The sequence below is a fragment of the Mytilus galloprovincialis genome, chromosome 6, assembly GCF_965363235.1.
Source record: "Mytilus galloprovincialis chromosome 6, xbMytGall1.hap1.1, whole genome shotgun sequence".
Classification (NCBI taxonomy): Eukaryota; Metazoa; Mollusca; class Bivalvia; order Mytilida; family Mytilidae; genus Mytilus; species Mytilus galloprovincialis.
This window is the reverse complement of record NC_134843.1, coordinates 46,762,571-46,785,603: the sequence shown is the minus strand read 5'-3', so window position 1 is coordinate 46,785,603 and position 23,033 is coordinate 46,762,571. Positions and strand designations below refer to the sequence as shown.

Sequence of the window (23,033 nt, the reverse complement as noted above, 5' to 3'; positions counted from 1 at the left end):
GGTTCTTTGATATGCCGGATCTAACTGTGTATGTAGATTCTTAATTTTTGGTCCCGTTTTCCAATTGGTCTACATTAAGGTCCAAAATTAAACTTAGTTTGATTTTAACAAAAATTGAATCCTTGGCGTTCTTTGATATGCTGAATCTAAAACTGTACTTAGATTTTTGACTATTGGTCCAGTTTTCAAGTTGGTCCAAATCGGGGTCCAAAATTAAACTTTGTTTGATTTCATCAAAAATTGAATAATTAGGGTTCTTTAATATGCTAAATCTAACTGTGTATGTAGATTCTTAATTTTAGTCCCGTTTTCAAATTGGTCTACATTAAATACCAAAGGGTCCAAAATTAAACTAAGTTTAAATTTAATAAAAATTGAATTCTTTGGCTTTTTTGATATGCTGAATTTAATCATGAACTTAGATTTTTGATTATGGGCCCAGTTTTCAAGTTGGTTCAAATCAGGATCAAAAACTATTATATTAAGTACTGTGCAATAGCAAGAAATTTTCAATTGCACAGTATTCAGCAATAGCAAGAAATCTTCAATTGCACAGTATTGTGCAATAGCAAAAAATGTTCAATTGCACAGTATTGTGCAATAGCAAGAAATCTTCAATTGCACAGTATTGTGCAATAGCAAATATTTTCAATTGCACAGTATTGCGCAATAGCAAGAAATATCTAATTGCACAATATTGTGCAATAGCAAGAAATTTTCAATTGATTGGAGTTATCTTTCTTTGTCCAGAATAGTAGTTGAATCAACTTAAATCATTGTTTTATACAATGCACAATGTATATTCACTTTTACTACCAACTGATAAATTAAAACACTCTTTACCATTCAGTGATAACAAGCACTTTTTGTTACATTTCAATATTTTATGATGTATTTAAATGAGTAGTTATTGTTGCAAACTCCATTAGAAATTTGAATTGAGATCAGTTTTGAAAAAAGGGAAAGGGGATGTGAAAAAAAAAATGGTGGGGGGGGGGGGTTTAATTTTTCTCATTTCAGATTTCATAAATAAAAAGAAAATTTCTTCAAACATTTTTTTGAGAGGATTAATATTCAACAGCATAGTGATTGCTCAAAGACAAAAAAATTATTTTAAGTTCATTAGACCACATTCATTCTGTGTCCAAAACCTATGCTGTGTCAACTATTTAATCACAATCCAAATTTAGAGCTGAATCCAGCTTGAATGGTGTGTCCATACTTGCCCCAACCGTTCAGGGTTCAACCTATGCGGTCGTATAAAGCTGCGCCCTGCGGAGCATCTGGTTTAAACTAAATACCCAAAAGATGATTGTGGCAAAGTTTGGATTAATTTGGCCCAGTAGTTTCAGAGGAGAAGATTTTTGTAAAAGATTACTAAGATTTACGAAAAATAGTTAAAAATTGATTATAAAGGGCAATAACTCCTAAAGAGGTCAACTGACCATTTCGGTCATGTTGACTTATTTGTAAATCTAACTTTGCTGAACATTATTGCTGTTTACAGTTTATCTCTATCTATAATAATATTCAAGATAATAACCAAAACAGCAAAATTTCCTTAAAATTACCAATTCAGGGGCAGCAACCCAACAATGGGTTGTCCAATTCATCTGAAAATGTCAGGGCAGATAGATCTTGACCTGATAAACAAATTAACCCCATGTCAGATTTGCTCTAAATGCTTTGGTTTTTGAGTTATAAGTCAAAAACTGCATTTTACCCCTATGGTCTATTTTTAGCCATGGCGGCCATTTTGGTTGGTTGGCCAGGTCACCGGACACAATTTTCAAACTACATACCCCAATGATAGTTGTGGCCAAGTTTAGTTCAATTTGACCCAGTAGTTTCAGAGGAGAAGATTTTTGTAAAAGATAACTAAGATTTATGAAAAATGGTTAAAAATTGACTATAAAGGGCAATAACTCCTAAAGGGGTCAACTGACCATTTCAGTCATTTTGACTTATTTTTAGGTCTTACTTTGCTGAACATTTTTGCTGTTTACAGTTTATCTCTACCTATAATAATATTCATGATAATAACCAAAAACAGCAAAATTTCCTTAAAATTTCCAATTCAGGTGCAGCAACCCAACAACGGGTTGTCCGATTCGTCTGAAAATTTCAGGGCAGATAGATCTTGACCTGATAATCAATTTTACCACCGTGTCAGATTTGCTCTAAATGCTTCGATTTTAGAGTTATAAGCCAAAAACTTCATTTGACCCCTATGTTCTATTTTTAGCAATGGCGACCATGTTTGTTGATAGATGAAAACCTCGGATACAATTTATAAACTAGATACCCTAAGGAACATTCAGTTAAAGTTTGGAAGTATTTGGCCTAGTAGTTTCAGAGGAGAAGATTCTTGAAATAGTTTACGACGACAGACGACGGACGGCGACGGACGCCACGTGATGGCATAAGCTCACTTGGCCCTTCGGGCCATGTGAGCTAAAAACTTATAAAAGGAATACAAGCTGACAACAGCATTGCAAAAACAAAAAGACCAAATGCAAATAGAAAATTATGATCGAAACTTATAAGGTTTCAACTCCCTCAGTCAAAGTTGTTTTTAGATGAATTTGGCTTATTATTTTAGGTATTTTTGACATAGCTCTTTAACGGTTTCGGTACTTATACATCTTCGGATTTCTAATGTTCGGCTTTGAGCGTTCCTGATGATGTATATCCAGAAAATCGCTTCGGACGCAACAAAATATTAAACGTGTGGTTTTCAAATTTTATACCCTTATACCCCACAAGATAGATTATTACTATATTTCCCACGATTTCAAAATTGAGGAGATGTTTTCTTTATTGTTTAGAAAACTGCTTAATTTTCAGTCTATAGCTGCACAATGATTCATATAGTACAAATAGAAAAATGAAATCTTATACAGCGTCATCTTCGTCGTCATCAATGTTTCTAACTGCAACCAGACGAGTATTGACATTTTGACAGATGTTAGATTTTGTTCGAAGCAAATGCAACCCTTTGGAAACACAGATTTCTCTTTCAAGTACGAACTAAACTAATATCGTAGATGCAATAGTTTAATTTTTTATTATGTCCCTTCCAAATTGATTTGAAAATTAGCTATTTTCAGAAAATCTTGTATTATTTTTCAAAATGGCGACCACATTGACAGCGTGGGCCGACTTGGTAAAAATATATTTTGCAAGATTGTTACAATGAAAATCAAATAACTTTGAATGCTCGCGTTTTAAGTTATTGTCTTACCTTAAAGCAGCCTCTAGAATTAAACATGTGTTCCTTTAGGTATAGCTGATACATGCTGTTTTTGTTTTTGTTTATATTGTTTTGAAAAAAATAGCTTGTGAATGAAATGTTTACTATTTAAGGGGTCATTTATATTAAAATAAGTAAAACATGTGACACAAGTACAACCAATTGTAGACCGTTCTCCATATCATGGTGTTTAGATCGCAAAATCACAACTATTATACCTCCTTAGAGAAGACAAATATTTTTTCGCGTTTATCTACATGTAAACTACGATTTTACTACTTTAATATATAGAGACTCTCTGTATCTACATTTTAAACTTATTTTATATTTTTCTCGCCAAAAATGACTGGTAGATTGACTTTTTTGCATATAGGGTGCAAATGTGAAATTTTCAAACAGCTGTTAAATAACTGTGACCTTGACCTATTTCATTTACTAAATTTGAAATTTCTGTATTCAATTCGTTACAAGTAAGATCTCAAGATGTTTTTTAGATCTTAACTTTGATAATTTGTCGAAAACAAAACGTCGTTTGATAGTAAGGTGTTCGTCAATTTCTAGGTAAATATCAAATTTCTGTTATTGGGTTTGAAAGAGTATATATATAAATGATTAGTTTCGAAAATTATGTAACATTAACGTCGAACTTGGTTGAAAATAAACTCTGTTAATAGCTTTGCTTTACAGAAGTAAAAATTACTGCAAACGGAGAAAAAATGGGGGGGGTTAAAGTTATGAAAACAAAACTTCTATTAGAAACAGGTAAAACACCCCATCCTACATATACAGATGACTAAAGTAGCAACAATTGGCTATAGTGTTCACACGTATTCCAAAAATAAAATAAGGGAGAGGGTTATGTACAGCACCGATGTATTTTACAAACAAAAACGGCGTGAGAAACCATAGGGACATTAAACAAGAGGCTCTCAAGAGCCTGAATCGCTCACCTGGTAAACAATGCCTTCGGCCATGTTTTTTGACGAAATAGAAAATAAAACACAAACTTTATTTTATACACCCTACTGATCATTCAAATGAAGTTTGGTTGAATTTGGTTGAGTAGTTTTAGAGGAGAAGATTTTTTAAAGTTAGCAAATATGATAAACAAATTGTGAAAAATTGTCATTAAAGGACAATAACCCCTTAAGGGTTGATATGCCGGATCTAACTGTGTATGTAGATTCTTAATTTTTGGTCCCGTTTTCCAATTGGTCTACATTAAGGTCCAAAGGGACCAAAATTAAACTTAGTTTGATTTTAACAAAAATTGAATCCTTGGGGTTCTTTGATATGCTGAAAGGGCCCAAATAAGCATTATTCTTGGTTTTCGCACAATAACTTTAGTATAAGTGAATAGAAATCAATGAAATTTAAACACAAGGTTTATGACCACAAAAGGAAGGTTGGGATTGATTTTGGGAGTTGAGGTCTGAACAGTTTAAGAATTGGGGGCCAAAAAGGGGCCCAAGTAAGCATTATTCTTGGTTTTCGCACCATAACTTTAGTAAAAGTGAATAGAAATCTATGAAATTTTAACACAAGGTTTATAACCACAAAAAGAAGGTTGGGATTGATTTTGGGAGTTTTGGTCCCAAAATTTTAGGAATTGGGGGCCAAAAAGGGCCCAAATAAGCATTTTCTTGGTTTTCGCACTATAACTTTAGTTTAAGTAAATAGAAATCTATGAAATTTTGACACAAGCTTTATGACCACAAAAGGAAGGTTGGGATTGATTTTGGGAGTTTTAGTTCAAACAGTTTAGGAATTAGGGGCCAAAAAAGGGCCCAAATAAGCATTATTCTTGGTTTTCGCACAATAACTTTAGTATAAGTAAATAGAAATAAATGAAATTTAAACACAAGGTTTATGACCACAAAAGGAAGATTGGGATTGATTTTGGGAGTTGAGGTCTGAACAGTTTATGAATTAGGAGCCAAAAAGGGGCCCAAGTAAGCATTATTCTTGGTTTTCGCACCATAACTTTAGTATAAGTGAATAGAAATCTTTGAAATTTAAACACAAGGTTTATGACCATAAAAAGAAGGTTTGGTTTGATTTTGGGAGTTTTGGTCCCAACAGGTTTTTAGGAATAAGGGGCCCAAAGGGTCCAAAATTGAACTTTGTTTGATTTCATCAAAAATTGAATAATTGGGGTTCTTTGATATGCCGGATCTAACTGTGTATGTAGATTCTTAATTTTTGGTCCCGTTTTCCAATTGGTCTACATTAAGGTCCAAAATTAAACTTAGTTTGATTTTAACAAAAATTGAATCCTTGGCGTTCTTTGATATGCTGAATCTAAAACTGTACTTAGATTTTTGACTATTGGTCCAGTTTTCAAGTTGGTCCAAATCGGGGTCCAAAATTAAACTTTGTTTGATTTCATCAAAAATTGAATAATTAGGGTTCTTTAATATGCTAAATCTAACTGTGTATGTAGATTCTTAATTTTAGTCCCGTTTTCAAATTGGTCTACATTAAATACCAAAGGGTCCAAAATTAAACTAAGTTTAAATTTAATAAAAATTGAATTCTTTGGCTTTTTTGATATGCTGAATTTAATCATGAACTTAGATTTTTGATTATGGGCCCAGTTTTCAAGTTGGTTCAAATCAGGATCAAAAACTATTATATTAAGTACTGTGCAATAGCAAGAAATTTTCAATTGCACAGTATTCAGCAATAGCAAGAAATCTTCAATTGCACAGTATTGTGCAATAGCAAGAAATCTTCAATTGCACAGTATTGTGCAATAGCAAATATTTTCAATTGCACAGTATTGCGCAATAGCAAGAAATATCTAATTGCACAATATTGTGCAATAGCAAGAAATTTTCAATTGATTGGAGTTATCTTTCTTTGTCCAGAATAGTAGTTGAATCAACTTAAATCATTGTTTTATACAATGCACAATGTATATTCACTTTTACTACCAACTGATAAATTAAAACACTCTTTACCATTCAGTGATAACAAGCACTTTTTGTTACATTTCAATATTTTATGATGTATTTAAATGAGTAGTTATTGTTGCAAACTCCATTAGAAATTTGAATTGAGATCAGTTTTGAAAAAAGGGAAAGGGGATGTGAAAAAAAAAATGGTGGGGGGGGGGGGTTAATTTTTCTCATTTCAGATTTCATAAATAAAAAGAAAATTTCTTCAAACATTTTTTTGAGAGGATTAATATTCAACAGCATAGTGATTGCTCAAAGACAAAAAAATTATTTTAAGTTCATTAGACCACATTCATTCTGTGTCCAAAACCTATGCTGTGTCAACTATTTAATCACAATCCAAATTTAGAGCTGAATCCAGCTTGAATGGTGTGTCCATACTTGCCCCAACCGTTCAGGGTTCAACCTATGCGGTCGTATAAAGCTGCGCCCTGCGGAGCATCTGGTTTAAACTAAATACCCAAAAGATGATTGTGGCAAAGTTTGGATTAATTTGGCCCAGTAGTTTCAGAGGAGAAGATTTTTGTAAAAGATTACTAAGATTTACGAAAAATAGTTAAAAATTGATTATAAAGGGCAATAACTCCTAAAGAGGTCAACTGACCATTTCGGTCATGTTGACTTATTTGTAAATCTAACTTTGCTGAACATTATTGCTGTTTACAGTTTATCTCTATCTATAATAATATTCAAGATAATAACCAAAACAGCAAAATTTCCATAAAATTACCAATTCAGGGGCAGCAACCCAACAATGGGTTGTCCAATTCATCTGAAAATGTCAGGGCAGATAGATCTTGACCTGATAAACAAATTAACCCCATGTCAGATTTGCTCTAAATGCTTTGGTTTTTGAGTTATAAGTCAAAAACTGCATTTTACCCCTATGGTCTATTTTTAGCCATGGCGGCCATTTTGGTTGGTTGGCCAGGTCACCGGACACAATTTTCAAACTATATACCCCAATGATAGTTGTGGCCAAGTTTAGTTCAATTTGACCCAGTAGTTTCAGAGGAGAAGATTTTTGTAAAAGATAACTAAGATTTATGAAAAATGGTTAAAAATTGACTATAAAGGGCAATAACTCCTAAAGGGGTCAACTGACCATTTCAGTCATTTTGACTTATTTTTAGGTCTTACTTTGCTGAACATTTTTGCTGTTTACAGTTTATCTCTACCTATAATAATATTCATGATAATAACCAAAAACAGCAAAATTTCCTTAAAATTTCCAATTCAGGTGCAGCAACCCAACAACGGGTTGTCCGATTCGTCTGAAAATTTCAGGGCAGATAGATCTTGACCTGATAATCAATTTTACCACCGTGTCAGATTTGCTCTAAATGCTTCGATTTTAGAGTTATAAGCCAAAAACTTCATTTGACCCCTATGTTCTATTTTTAGCAATGGCGACCATGTTTGTTGATAGATGAAAACCGCGGATACAATTTATAAACTAGATACCCTAAGGAACATTCAGTTAAAGTTTGGAAGTATTTGGCCTAGTAGTTTCAGAGGAGAAGATTCTTGAAATAGTTTACGACGACAGACGACGGACGGCGACGGACGCCACGTGATGGCATAAGCTCACTTGGCCCTTCGGGCCATGTGAGCTAAAAACTTATAAAAGGAATACAAGCTGACAACAGCATTGCAAAAACAAAAAGACCAAATGCAAATAGAAAATTATGATCGAAACTTATAAGGTTTCAACTCCCTCAGTCAAAGTTGTTTTTAGATGAATTTGGCTTATTATTTTAGGTATTTTTGACATAGCTCTTTAACGGTTTCGGTACTTATACATCTTCGGATTTCTAATGTTCGGCTTTGAGCGTTCCTGATGATGTATATCCAGAAAATCGCTTCGGACGCAACAAAATATTAAACGTGTGGTTTTCAAATTTTATACCCTTATACGTTCTATGGTCTCCTGTAGTTTAAGCCCACCTACCACGTGGATTTTTTTTTACATCTCTTTCCCCACAAGATAGATTATTACTATATTTCCCACGATTTCAAAATTGAGGAGATGTTTTCTTTATTGTTTAGAAAACTGCTTAATTTTCAGTCTATAGCTGCACAATGATTCATATAGTACAAATAGAAAAATGAAATCTTATACAGCGTCATCTTCGTCGTCATCAATGTTTCTAACTGCAACCAGACGAGTATTGACATTTTGACAGATGTTAGATTTTGTTCGAAGCAAATGCAACCCTTTGGAAACACAGATTTCTCTTTCAAGTACGAACTAAACTAATATCGTAGATGCAATAGTTTAATTTTTTATTATGTCCCTTCCAAATTGATTTGAAAATTAGCTATTTTCAGAAAATCTTGTATTATTTTTCAAAATGGCGACCACATTGACAGCGTGGGCCGACTTGGTAAAAATATATTTTGCAAGATTGTTACAATGAAAATCAAATAACTTTGAATGCTCGCGTTTTAAGTTATTGTCTTACCTTAAAGCAGCCTCTAGAATTAAACATGTGTTCCTTTAGGTATAGCTGATACATGCTGTTTTTGTTTTTGTTTATATTGTTTTGAAAAAAATAGCTTGTGAATGAAATGTTTACTATTTAAGGGGTCATTTATATTAAAATAAGTAAAACATGTGACACAAGTACAACCAATTGTAGACCGTTCTCCATATCATGGTGTTTAGATCGCAAAATCACAACTATTATACCTCCTTAGAGAAGACAAATATTTTTTCGCGTTTATCTACATGTAAACTACGATTTTACTACTTTAATATATAGAGACTCTCTGTATCTACATTTTAAACTTATTTTATATTTTTCTCGCCAAAAATGACTGGTAGATTGACTTTTTTGCATATAGGGTGCAAATGTGAAATTTTCAAACAGCTGTTAAATAACTGTGACCTTGACCTATTTCATTTACTAAATTTGAAATTTCTGTATTCAATTCGTTACAAGTAAGATCTCAAGATGTTTTTTAGATCTTAACTTTGATAATTTGTCGAAAACAAAACGTCGTTTGATAGTAAGGTGTTCGTCAATTTCTAGGTAAATATCAAATTTCTGTTATTGGGTTTGAAAGAGTATATATATAAATGATTAGTTTCGAAAATTATGTAACATTAACGTCGAACTTGGTTGAAAATAAACTCTGTTAATAGCTTTGCTTTACAGAAGTAAAAATTACTGCAAACGGAGAAAAAATGGGGGGGGGGTTAAAGTTATGAAAACAAAACTTCTATTAGAAACAGGTAAAACACCCCATCCTACATATACAGATGACTAAAGTAGCAACAATTGGCTATAGTGTTCACACGTATTCCAAAAATAAAATAAGGGAGAGGGTTATGTACAGCACCGATGTATTTTACAAACAAAAACGGCGTGAGAAACCATAGGGACATTAAACAAGAGGCTCTCAAGAGCCTGAATCGCTCACCTGGTAAACAATGCCTTCGGCCATGTTTTTTGACGAAATAGAAAATAAAACACAAACTTTATTTTATACACCCTACTGATCATTCAAATGAAGTTTGGTTGAATTTGGTTGAGTAGTTTTAGAGGAGAAGATTTTTTAAAGTTAGCAAATATGATAAACAAATTGTGAAAAATTGTCATTAAAGGACAATAACCCCTTAAGGGTTGATATGCCGGATCTAACTGTGTATGTAGATTCTTAATTTTTGGTCCCGTTTTCCAATTGGTCTACATTAAGGTCCAAAGGGACCAAAATTAAACTTAGTTTGATTTTAACAAAAATTGAATCCTTGGGGTTCTTTGATATGCTGAAAGGGCCCAAATAAGCATTATTCTTGGTTTTCGCACAATAACTTTAGTATAAGTGAATAGAAATCAATGAAATTTAAACACAAGGTTTATGACCACAAAAGGAAGGTTGGGATTGATTTTGGGAGTTGAGGTCTGAACAGTTTAAGAATTGGGGGCCAAAAAGGGGCCCAAGTAAGCATTATTCTTGGTTTTCGCACCATAACTTTAGTAAAAGTGAATAGAAATCTATGAAATTTTAACACAAGGTTTATAACCACAAAAAGAAGGTTGGGATTGATTTTGGGAGTTTTGGTCCCAAAATTTTAGGAATTGGGGGCCAAAAAGGGCCCAAATAAGCATTTTCTTGGTTTTCGCACTATAACTTTAGTTTAAGTAAATAGAAATCTATGAAATTTTGACACAAGGTTTATGACCACAAAAGGAAGGTTGGGATTGATTTTGGGAGTTTTAGTTCAAACAGTTTAGGAATTAGGGGCCAAAAAAGGGCCCAAATAAGCATTATTCTTGGTTTTCGCACAATAACTTTAGTATAAGTAAATAGAAATAAATGAAATTTAAACACAAGGTTTATGACCACAAAAGGAAGATTGGGATTGATTTTGGGAGTTGAGGTCTGAACAGTTTATGAATTAGGAGCCAAAAAGGGGCCCAAGTAAGCATTATTCTTGGTTTTCGCACCATAACTTTAGTATAAGTGAATAGAAATCTTTGAAATTTAAACACAAGGTTTATGACCATAAAAAGAAGGTTTGGTTTGATTTTGGGAGTTTTGGTCCCAACAGGTTTTTAGGAATAAGGGGCCCAAAGGGTCCAAAATTGAACTTTGTTTGATTTCATCAAAAATTGAATAATTGGGGTTCTTTGATATGCCGGATCTAACTGTGTATGTAGATTCTTAATTTTTGGTCCCGTTTTCCAATTGGTCTACATTAAGGTCCAAAATTAAACTTAGTTTGATTTTAACAAAAATTGAATCCTTGGCGTTCTTTGATATGCTGAATCTAAAACTGTACTTAGATTTTTGACTATTGGCCCAGTTTTCAAGTTGGTCCAAATCGGGGTCCAAAATTAAACTTTGTTTGATTTCATCAAAAATTGAATAATTAGGGTTCTTTAATATGCTAAATCTAACTGTGTATGTAGATTCTTAATTTTAGTCCCGTTTTCAAATTGGTCTACATTAAATACCAAAGGGTCCAAAATTAAACTAAGTTTAAATTTAATAAAAATTGAATTCTTTGGCTTTTTTGATATGCTGAATTTAATCATGAACTTAGATTTTTGATTATGGGCCCAGTTTTCAAGTTGGTTCAAATCAGGATCAAAAACTATTATATTAAGTACTGTGCAATAGCAAGAAATTTTCAATTGCACAGTATTCAGCAATAGCAAGAAATCTTCAATTGCACAGTATTGTGCAATAGCAAAAAATGTTCAATTGCACAGTATTGTGCAATACTGTGGATTCATTATTATTCGTTGGATACCAATTTTCGTGGATTTCGTGGGCACAGTCAAACGACGAAATTAAATATTCAACGAATGATAATTTTTCTAAAGGTTTGTATGCAGACTTTAGCAAAACCACGAAATTAAATATCCACGAATATGCAAGTTTTTCTCAATCCACGAAAATTGATACCCACGAAAATAAATGAATCCACAGTAGCAAGAAATCTTCAATTGCACAGTATTGTGCAATAGCAAATATTTTCAATTGCACAGTATTGCGCAATAGCAAGAAATATCTAATTGCACAATATTGTGCAATAGCAAGAAATTTTCAATTGATTGGAGTTATCTTTCTTTGTCCAGAATAGTAGTTGAATCAACTTAAATCATTGTTTTATACAATGCACAATGTATATTCACTTTTACTACCAACTGATAAATTAAAACACTCTTTACCATTCAGTGATAACAAGCACTTTTTGTTACATTTCAATATTTTATGATGTATTTAAATGAGTAGTTATTGTTGCAAACTCCATTAGAAATTTGAATTGAGATCAGTTTTGAAAAAAGGGAAAGGGGATGTGAAAAAAAAAATGGTGGGGGGGGTTTAATTTTTCTCATTTCAGATTTCATAAATAAAAAGAAAATTTCTTCAAACATTTTTTTGAGAGGATTAATATTCAACAGCATAGTGATTGCTCAAAGACAAAAAAATTATTTTAAGTTCATTAGACCACATTCATTCTGTGTCCAAAACCTATGCTGTGTCAACTATTTAATCACAATCCAAATTTAGAGCTGAATCCAGCTTGAATGGTGTGTCCATACTTGCCCCAACCGTTCAGGGTTCAACCTATGCGGTCGTATAAAGCTGCGCCCTGCGGAGCATCTGGTTTAAATTAAATACCTAAAAGATGATTGTGGCAAAGTTTGGATTAATTTGGCCCAGTAGTAGGAGAAGATTTTTGTAAAAGATTACTAAGATTTACGAAAAATAGTTAAAAATTGATTATAAAGGGCAATAACTCCTAAAGAGGTCAACTGACCATTTCGGTCATGTTGACTTATTTGTAAATCTAACTTTGCTGAACATTATTGCTGTTTACAGTTTATCTCTATCTATAATAATATTCAAGATAATAACCAAAACAGCAAAATTTCCTTAAAATTACCAATTCAGGGGCAGCAACCCAACAATGGGTTGTCCAATTCATCTGAAAATGTCAGGGCAGATAGATCTTGACCTGATAAACAAATTAACCCCATGTCAGATTTGCTCTAAATGCTTTGGTTTTTGAGTTATAAGTCAAAAACTGCATTTTACCCCTATGGTCTATTTTTAGCCATGGCGGCCATTTTGGTTGGTTGGCCAGGTCACCGGACACAATTTTCAAACTACATACCCCAATGATAGTTGTGGCCAAGTTTAGTTCAATTTGACCCAGTAGTTTCAGAGGAGAAGATTTTTGTAAAAGATAACTAAGATTTATGAAAAATGGTTAAAAATTGACTATAAAGGGCAATAACTCCTAAAGGGGTCAACTGACCATTTCAGTCATTTTGACTTATTTTTAGGTCTTACTTTGCTGAACATTTTTGCTGTTTACAGTTTATCTCTACCTATAATAATATTCATGATAATAACCAAAAACAGCAAAATTTCCTTAAAATTTCCAATTCAGGGGCAGCAACCCAACAACGGGTTGTCCGATTCGTCTGAAAATTTCAGGGCAGATAGATCTTGACCTGATAATCAATTTTACCACCGTGTCAGATTTGCTCTAAATGCTTCGATTTTAGAGTTATAAGCCAAAAACTTCATTTGACCCCTATGTTCTATTTTTAGCAATGGCGACCATGTTTGTTGATAGATGAAAACCTCGGATACAATTTATAAACTAGATACCCTAAGGAACATTCAGTTAAAGTTTGGAAGTATTTGGCCTAGTAGTTTCAGAGGAGAAGATTCTTGAAATAGTTTACGACGACAGACGACGGACGGCGACGGACGCCACGTGATGGCATAAGCTCACTTGGCCCTTCGGGCCATGTGAGCTAAAAACTTATAAAAGGAATACAAGCTGACAACAGCATTGCAAAAACAAAAAGACCAAATGCAAATAGAAAATTATGATCGAAGCTTATAAGGTTTCAACTCCCTCAGTCAAAGTTGTTTTTAGATGAATTTGGCTTATTATTTTAGGTATTTTTGACATAGCTCTTTAACGGTTTCGGTACTTATACATCTTCGGAATTTCTAATGTTCGGCTTTGAGCGTTCCTGATGATGTATATCCAGAAAATCGCTTCGGACGCAACAAAATATTAAACGTGTGGTTTTCAAATTTTATACCCTTATACGTTCTATGGTCTCCTGTAGTTTAAGCCCACCTACCACGTGGGTTTTTTTTTTTTTACATCTCTTTCCCCACAAGATAGATTATTACTATATTTCCCACGATTTCAAAATTGAGGAGATGTTTTCTTTATTGTTTAGAAAACTGCTTAATTTTCAGTCTATAGCTGCACAATGATTCATATAGTACAAATAGAAAAATGAAATCTTATACAGCGTCATCTTCGTCGTCATCAATGTTTCTAACTGCAACCAGACGAGTATTGACATTTTGACAGATGTTAGATTTTGTTCGAAGCAAATGCAACCCTTTGGAAACACAGATTTCTCTTTCAAGTACGAACTAAATGGTGCTGAAAGATAGAAAGGAACAAGTCATTCTTCTTTTTCCATCCGAACTGAAGGGATAATGTAAGGTAGTTTTGCTATATGGGGAGACATCAAATATATGTCTTGAGTGTTGTTTAAAAGTAGATTCACAAGGAGGACGCGAGGCAAGGGAGACATTTTAAATTGTAAAATTGAGAATGGAAATGGAGAATGTACCAAAGAGACAACAAGCCGACCATAGAACATAAAATTTTAGCTAATGTTACGCTCAATTTGTTTAGGTCACAATGATCTATTTTACATATTTCGTGGACAGGTATATAACGGCGCAAATCGTGTGTGCAAGTTATCGTGTCTGTTTGAAATCATAGTTCATAATTATGCTGCATGGAGGGGCAGTAATGAACGCATAAGATCAGTACATCTGTATCTTGTGATTTTATTATTAACCTATCCCTGTTCCTTTTACACCGAACTCTTTGTCTAAACGAATAGCATGTTACATAATGCGAGTATCTACTTCATCGGACACTCACAATAATTCCTAAAACCTGAATACTCCTCTGAGCAGAATAAGGGTCCCTGGAAGTGCTAGCTAGATAAATGACTTTCTCACGTATTATAGTAACTGTTGATCTACCATGATGCTGAACAATCAAAAACAAGAAATTTGATTATGTTCTACTGGTTCTCACTGACTCAAAGAACTTTTTCCAGTCAGGAATTTGACGACCTTCTATATATGACCGGAAACACTTTTACAGACGAACACAAAACTTGATTCAGTTTTAGAATAACTGCAGTTGCGTCTGCTAGTGTAAGATTTATAGCAAGATTGATGGTACAATATTTTGTAATCATAAGTACGAAGATGGTCTAGGTCTGAAGCATTATGTAATATACTAAACTATACATGATCTTTCCGTGCTCCCATAGCGTCGATAAGGTTTTTGTGTATGCTAATTCCTCGCGTATTAATACGCAATTCAGAAGAAGAACCCTGATATATAACACACTTATCCCATTGTATTTCACTCCTTCTTCGATTAGGGCTTGATGGACATAGTTTAACAGGACTTTGAATGTGTGCCATATTCCGGGTCTGAAACGTGACCGAAGGATTTGATTTGTATATTACAATTATAACAAAACTATCAATTAAAAAAAACCAATAAAAGTTATAAAAAACCAACGAAACAAATATTTCCTAAAACAAAACAATGATCTTCAAATATGATAACTGGACTATTCAAAACATACAAGTCGACCATGCAATTAGCAAAGAAGAGAAATTAAGTTAGTGACAATTGTCCTAGTTAATGACCTGATAGTGTAAGTTACAAAACGATTAACGGTACGAGAAAAGGTGTGTTTGAATCAAGGCAGAATTATCACTTAATTTGTGTTTTAAATTGGTATTTTCTTCTCATCGATTAACATTACACAAAAGATATTTGGCACACATATGAACCATGTCTAATTGATTTGATCAGAGGGAAAAATCCGTGCAAGTAACACGCAATAAATTTTCTTTCGTTCAAAATGTGGTAAATTTCAGCCAAAAAAAAAAATAGTCCTACTAAAATTATAAAATACTTATACTTAAATTGTATAAATCTTTTCAGCTTTCGTTATATGATAAATTTAGTTTCTTAGCTAAAAAAAAGTATCATTTGAACAAATAATACAGAAAGCAATAATTTAATTTTTCCTGTTGAGATGGCCTGTATGAGGAGGTATTTTTGGGTACCCTAAGAAACTACAAAATTTTGAAAAACGTGACCACGGTAGCTTACGATGACATTCATGATTGGAAAATATAATGAATTTCTAATAGTTTGCATATAAGTATAGCCGTTTGTTATCCGTTAACTTAAACTCGTTAACTAGACGTCTTTTTCGATGCTGGGCACCCTACTAAAACCGGGTTAATTTTTTATCAAGTGTGAACTGGGGTAATTAATTCGGGTTAGTTAACCCGGGTTCGCCCCAACTGCAGATTTTATAGTGTGAACACGGTATAATATCTGTTTTTTTTTTAAATATGGAATTATCTTCCTATGTCCATAACTGTAGTTCAGTCAACTACAATTATGGACAAAGGAAGATAACTTCAATTTTAAAAATTAATTGCATCAACAACAATCAATGCTAAATAGAATGCAATGTTCACTGAAAAAATTAAAACAATCTTTACCCATTGGCGCTTACAAGCACGTTGATTAATGTTCTTCAGTTTTGTCCCTATATAACCTCATATGATATTTTGTTTCCGTTCTCTTACTTAAGTTTGTCTCAACTAAGTTAACGAACTATATAATGCTTATAACCACTTAACCCAGTTTAGGTTTAAATTTTGGAAGCGTCACTTTTACAGTTATTGAGCTATTTCCATTTATAATGTTATATGCTAGCGGGGGCATCATCTTTGTCCCTATGGACACAATATAAAGAAATGTTGTATTGTCTTGAGGTGATTAGCTGTCAATTAATTTTTAGTAGTTACTACTAAAATTGCTGATTAAGGTATATTAATTTTAGCCATAATTATATATATTGTTTTATTAAAGTGCAGCCTGCAATAACATTATAATACAAATATGAAACATATTTTTGTCAGCCAGCCTTCATAGGCTTATGATGCACTGTACTATTAAAATTCCCATAGTTATCAGTTATAATTATCAAATATCAATTTAAATGTACAATAAATAAGTAGTTAATTTTTTCTCATTAATGTTTGTGTTCTAATATCAGAAATGTTAGTGATACATTTTGACACTATTTTAACACCGGCACTAAGTAAAAAATTTAATTTATCCATGTCAGACATGTTATCAAAATTACAGTTATATCTCTGTTGACAGTCCATAAACATTTGATTTCTCTGTAACGAATAGGTAGGACAATGTAATAAAAAAGTGTTTTCGTCTTCTACGCTTCCAGTTCTACAAACTTTACAAAGTCGTCTATCAGCTGGGACTCCCCGGTAACGCCCTTTCTCGATTTCAAGGGGGAAAACACCACATCTCAGTCTTGCAATTGCTGATCTTTCATGGCGTGAAATGCCTGATTTTGAATTATTAATGTCATTTTGTATTTTAAGACTTTTGTGATGTATTTCTAAAATGCGTAATTATAGTTGCAAACTCCATTGGAAATTTGAAAAAAATGGAGGGGGACAATTTATTCAGAATTTTTTTTTTTTAGTGGTTAGTTTTTGGGGGGGAATTCCATTCGCAACAGCATAGTGTAATGCACAAAACCGAAAAAAAAGATGGGTATTTTAAAAAAAAATAATTTTTGGGGGGGAGGGGAGCAACCATCATTACATTATATAACCATTTCTAAGTTTTATACTACAGTTATTCTATATCATAAAACTATTATGTGTCAAATATTTAATTACAATCCAAATAGTTATCAAAAGTACCAGGATTATAATTTAGTACGCCAGACGCGCGTTTCGCCTACATAAGACTCATCAGTGACGCTCATGTCAAAATATTTATAAAGCCAAATAAGTACAAAACTGAAGAGCATTGAGGATCAAAATTCCAAAAAGTTGTGCCAAATATGGCTAAGGTAATATATGCCTGATTCAGGCCTGTATCAAGCGTGAATATTGTGTCCATTTTTGCCCCAACTGTTCAGGGTTGGTCCTCTGCGGTCGTATCCATCTGCGCTCGGTGCAGCAATTTATTACTTTTTGTATTGCTTTAATATTGTTCAAGTTTTTAGTAATTTGAAGTGATTTTATGTTTTCATAATTATATTAAAGGTATTAATTTAAATGCACAAGTAAACTTCAACTTCAACTTATTTTGAATGTTTTGGTTTATTTCAAAATTCAACTTTTAGTCAGTTTCAATCACTTTGTGATAAATCTTTTCAATCTCATAACTATGCTTCGGGGCAGTTGTAGACAAAAGGATAATCCCTTACTAAGAACGTTATTTCTACACAATTATTACCTCGCAGCTCTTCTACCAGGGGTTATCTGAGCAAGATCATCCCTACTAGATCACCCTAGCTTGAGTTTCTTTGTTTTGCATGCTTTCCTATGTTTTGTAACAATTTGGGGGGAATGCCTAATCCACAATTAAACTTAGAATTTCTACGGAAAAGACTAACTATCAAAATGTATGTAGGAAAAATACAATGTTTGTAATAGTTGACCCATGAGACGCAGTGTGTCAGTTTAAGATCATCCTGATAGCCGGAGCCCAGAGGGTGATCTTACACTGACACAACAAGTCCGACTCCGACTGGGATAACTATTTTGCATCCGATCTGTTATAGATTAGTAAAATAAATCATTAACGCTTCATAAAATCAAGTTTAGAACGCTTTACAATCCTTAGTATATCATTATATAGTATATACCTTTGTTGAGCCCCGGACACAATGCTTAAAGTCATAATAAACGAGTGACTGGTGAATAATAATGTTATTCCAATTCTTGAACCAATCCATACAAACATCATAAACTTATTCTTCTGTACACAATTTTATCATTTTTTTCCCATAAATTTCGTATAACCGTCATTTTTTTTCAATCGGTCAGGGTTGTTGTGAAAATATGGCAGGTAATTAAAGTTCGTGTTTTGAAGCCGAAGTTTATCGATTGTCACCTGTCGTCAACAAACGACAAAAAAGCATGGATATTGAGCACGTGTTTAACATGTACAATCAGATAATAGTTTATTTTAAGAACATCCATGCGTATTGCGATCACCGGATTTTTACGAGATGGGTCAAACTGAGGTCACTTTGCATACAGAAAGTATATGTACATAAGTTTTATAATTGAAAACTATCCATTGTGTTATAAAAAACATATGCATTATTTTTTTTTTAATTTGAGGTTTCTTATGACTTTAATAAAATTGAGAATGGAAATGGGGAATGTGTCAAAGAGACAACAACCCGACCAAATAAAAAACAACAGCAGAGGGTCACCAACAGGTCTTGTGTCCGGGGCTCAACAAAGGTATATACTATATAATGATATACTAAGTATGTTAAATTAACCATGTGTTCGTATCCAGTCGTCCTGGTGTAGCGGTTTGAGTCGTGGATTGATATGCTGAAGGACTTGAGTTCGATTCCCAGCATAGCCATACGTTTTGACAGTTAGTCTTATCTATATAAATAATTCTTAGTTTTATTGTGGATTAAGTATTTCTGTCAAAATGTTACAAAACATAGGAAAGAATAATGATCTGGTAGCGGTGATCCGGCATCACCTATCGACCCACGACTCAAATCCCTAACCAGGACGACTGGATACGAACTCGCTGTTAATTTAATATACTTAAAACATTGTTTCCGGGCTAATTAAAGGTATATACTAAATAATGATATACATGTATAAAGTATATAATAAGGATTGTTTGGCGTCCAAAACTAAATTTAATGAAGTGTAAATGTTGGATGTAAAATAGTTATCCCATTCAGACTGCACTTGACAGTGTAAGATCATACACTGAAACACTGCGTCCTCATTTGATAACTATTACTGAAACACCAAATCCTACAATTTAATTGGTCGAAAGCACTTTGCTATATTCTAATTGGGATTAGTATACAAATCGACACACAGTCCATAGTCCGTAAAACATCGTTTAAATTGTGTATGTTAATTGTGTTGACAGGTCATTCAATTTATAACGTTAATTTGTCAAATTTTAAGACGAATATGTATATCACTCGTGGTATTTATCGAGCCTTAGTCTCATTTCCTTTATTTTTTTCAAAGTGAAAATCGTGCAATTACTGTTTTGTAGGAGCCGATCTTAATTATTCATATTATTTCAAAGTAGCAGTAATAATTGTATATTTCCTTTTAGGGTCCAGGTGACATTTCTGGTGGATGTCGCTGTAGAGTTAATGCTAAACCTTGCCATCCAGACTGTAATAATTGTCATTAAGACTCCGTGCCTAGTATCATCTAGCAGCAGTGAGGAATATTTTTATGATAAATGTATATACTATATATTGCTGTGTATTTTTAACCAAATAAATATTTTACTCAAAATTCTAAATTCTATCTTTTAGAAAATAGTAGTTTCTGTTCATCCCTCCTTTAGGCACTATATTTTTTTATATGTTTTAAAAACAAACATATATTCGTACATGTCATTTGACATATTTTGCCCTAATCGTCCGTTGCCTGTAATTCCGCAGCATAAATGCCCTTTTAATCAAACTGATACTTCTTTATGTTTTTTGTATATGCAAATATATGTCAAATGCATAAAGCCTTAGGAAATAACTCACATAATGGAATATTCAGATCTCTTCGATCTCATTCTTCTTTACAATTTCTCTTCTTGGCAATTTCTTGTACTAACATGACTAACAGCACATATATTTTTCTCAAGAAATTCGCCGATCAAAGACCAAATTGGTGGCAATCATTTTTCATTGAAACTCTATTTCCATGTTCTCGACTTTTGTCGCAGAAAGCTCGACCACTAATCTCAGAATTTTTTACCCCCTATATACCTTTATATAACACAAGGTACTTAAGTCGCGATTTAGAAAATTTCGTATGGGTTCCGCGGAACCCAGTGTCTCGCCAACTTCTGCTGTAAATGCATGCTCAACAAAAATAAGGGAAACAAATCAATAAAATATTCCTCTTGATACTTTCTTTTGATTGTAAGAAGCTTCTGTCCAAGTTTGGTAAAAATCCAGGATAGTTTATTAATCTAATAAATGTTTTAAAAACTTTAACAGCAGACTGTATGTAATGTTAACTGGGAGAAAAACTAAGTCCATTTATAATTAAAAACAGATACACAGGAACACAATTTTAACTAAATTTCCTTCTAGATACTAGCTTTTGATCATAAACAAGCTCATGTCCAAGTTTGGTACAAATAAAAAATAGTATAGGAAAGTTATCAGAATTCTAAATGTGTTATTTCCTGGCAGAAAAACTAAGTCCATTTAAAAATAAAATACGGAAAAATGGATAAATTATTTTACAAAATTTACTTCTGGATACTATCTTATGATCACAAACAAGCTACTGTCCATGTTAGGTACAAACCCAGGATAGTTTAAGAAAGTTATTAAAATTTTAAAAACTTTAACCAGAGTGTTTGTAATGTTTTCCTGCAGAACAACTAAGTCCATTTTTAAGTAAAATACGGAAAAAATGGAATTTTATTTTTACAAAATTTACTTCTGGATACTATCTTATGATCATAAACAAGCCACTGTACAAGTTTGGTACAAATCCAGGAAAGTTTAAGAAAGTTATTAAAATTTTAAAAACTTTAACCACAGAGTGAATGTTATATTTTCCGGCAGAAAAACTAAGTCCATTTATAAGTAAAATACGGAAAAAATGAAATTTTATTTTTACAAAATGTACTTCTGGATACTATGTTATGATCATAAACAAGCTTCTATCGAAGTTTGGTAGAAATCCAGTATAGTTTAAGAAAGTTATTAAAATTTCAAAAACTTTAACCAGAGTGAATATTTGTGGACACCGCCGACGACGACGACACCGACGACGATGACGACACCGACGACGATGGAATGTAGGATCGCTATGTCTCGCTTTTTCGATTAAAGTCGAAGGCTCGACAAAAATGTCAGCCGGTGGCGAAATTCCGTTATATGCCAATTTCTCGGCTGTCAATCGCACTAAAACGTGTTATGTCGTAAATCTAAATTGATTTATCTTCACAATGGTGTATAACAAGCCTACTTTTGTTGTCGGAATCATCCATAGAAATTCTACCCAAGTATGTTAATCGTAATTATTTCGTCTACCGACGATGGATTGGAAATAAACGAGTCACGTCTCTTTATATATCTCAGTTTCGATTGGTCAATTTTATGGAAAAGTCTAAATGATTTGCGAAGTTATCTGATCTTGTTTCATTTCATACGTAACGTCAAGAGAGAGTGAATGACATTGACGTCATGGTAAAAATTGTGTCTAAAAAGGGAAACTTATTAGACATACCACAAATAACACTTTTAAGATTTTTTATACGGTATCTTATACAATATTACTAACTAGGTATAAGTTCTATCCAAAGAAAAAACTAGCAGTTTTTCTGAAACCATTTTTATAATTATCATTTACTGCGAGTTGTGTGTTTCCAAATCATCGCCGGTAGACGAAATAATTACGATTGACATACTTGGGTAGGATTGCTACAGATGATCCCGACAACAAAAGTAGGCGTGTTATACACCATTGTGAAGATGAATCAATTTAGATTTACGACATAACAAGTTTTAGTGCGGTTGACAGCCGAGAAAACGGAATTTCGCCCACCGGCTGACATTTTTCGAAATCGTTAAGTACCTTGTGTTCTATAAAGGTATATAGGAAAGAAAAAAATCTGAGACGGGTGATATTTTAGGTGGACGACCTGGATGCTACATTCTTTGTATATCTCTCATATTTCGAAGTTTCCTTATGTTACATGTCCATTGTCCTTAACCTCATTTTTATAGTTTAGTGACTACTTGAAAAAAAGTCTGTTTGTAATGTTAATTCCTCTCTTATTATGAGTAATAGGATAATATTATTTGGTCTGTGCGTACCTTGCAGGGTCCTCATGCTCGTCAGACAGTTTTTTACTTGACCTCGACCTCATTTTATGGATCAGTGAACAAGGTTAAGTTTTGGTGGTCAAGTCCATATCTCAAATACTGTAAGCAATATATCTTCTATATTTGATGTATGGAATTATTGTAAAGTGTACATGTCTAACTGGCAGGTGTAATCTTACCTTGACCTCATGTTCATGGTTCAGTGGTCTTAAGTTAAGTTTGTGGGTATTGGTTTTTTTCTCATACTATATGCAGTAGGTCAACTATATTTGGTATATGGAAATATTTCAGGATTTACATATCAGTCTCGCAGAT

The 23,033-nt window shown here is 33.1% G+C and overlaps 1 protein-coding gene across 3 annotated transcripts in view; it reads left to right on the top strand.

The window, feature by feature from the left end:
- LOC143079722 (ranBP-type and C3HC4-type zinc finger-containing protein 1-like) overlaps positions 1–20,169 on the top strand; it is a 207,324-nt gene extending 187,155 nt beyond the window's left edge. For 2 of the 3 annotated variants that reach the window (XM_076255263.1, XM_076255261.1), the window contains exons 12-13: positions 18,997–19,122; positions 19,982–20,169. In XM_076255263.1, coding sequence (XP_076111378.1) covers positions 18,997–19,122; positions 19,982–20,062 — 207 coding nt within the window. In that variant the 3' untranslated portion in view covers positions 20,063–20,169. The remainder of the gene's footprint in view (positions 1–18,996; positions 19,123–19,981) is intronic. The other variant, XM_076255262.1, reaches the window with a different exon arrangement.
- The last annotated feature ends 2,864 nt before the right edge of the window (positions 20,170–23,033 follow it).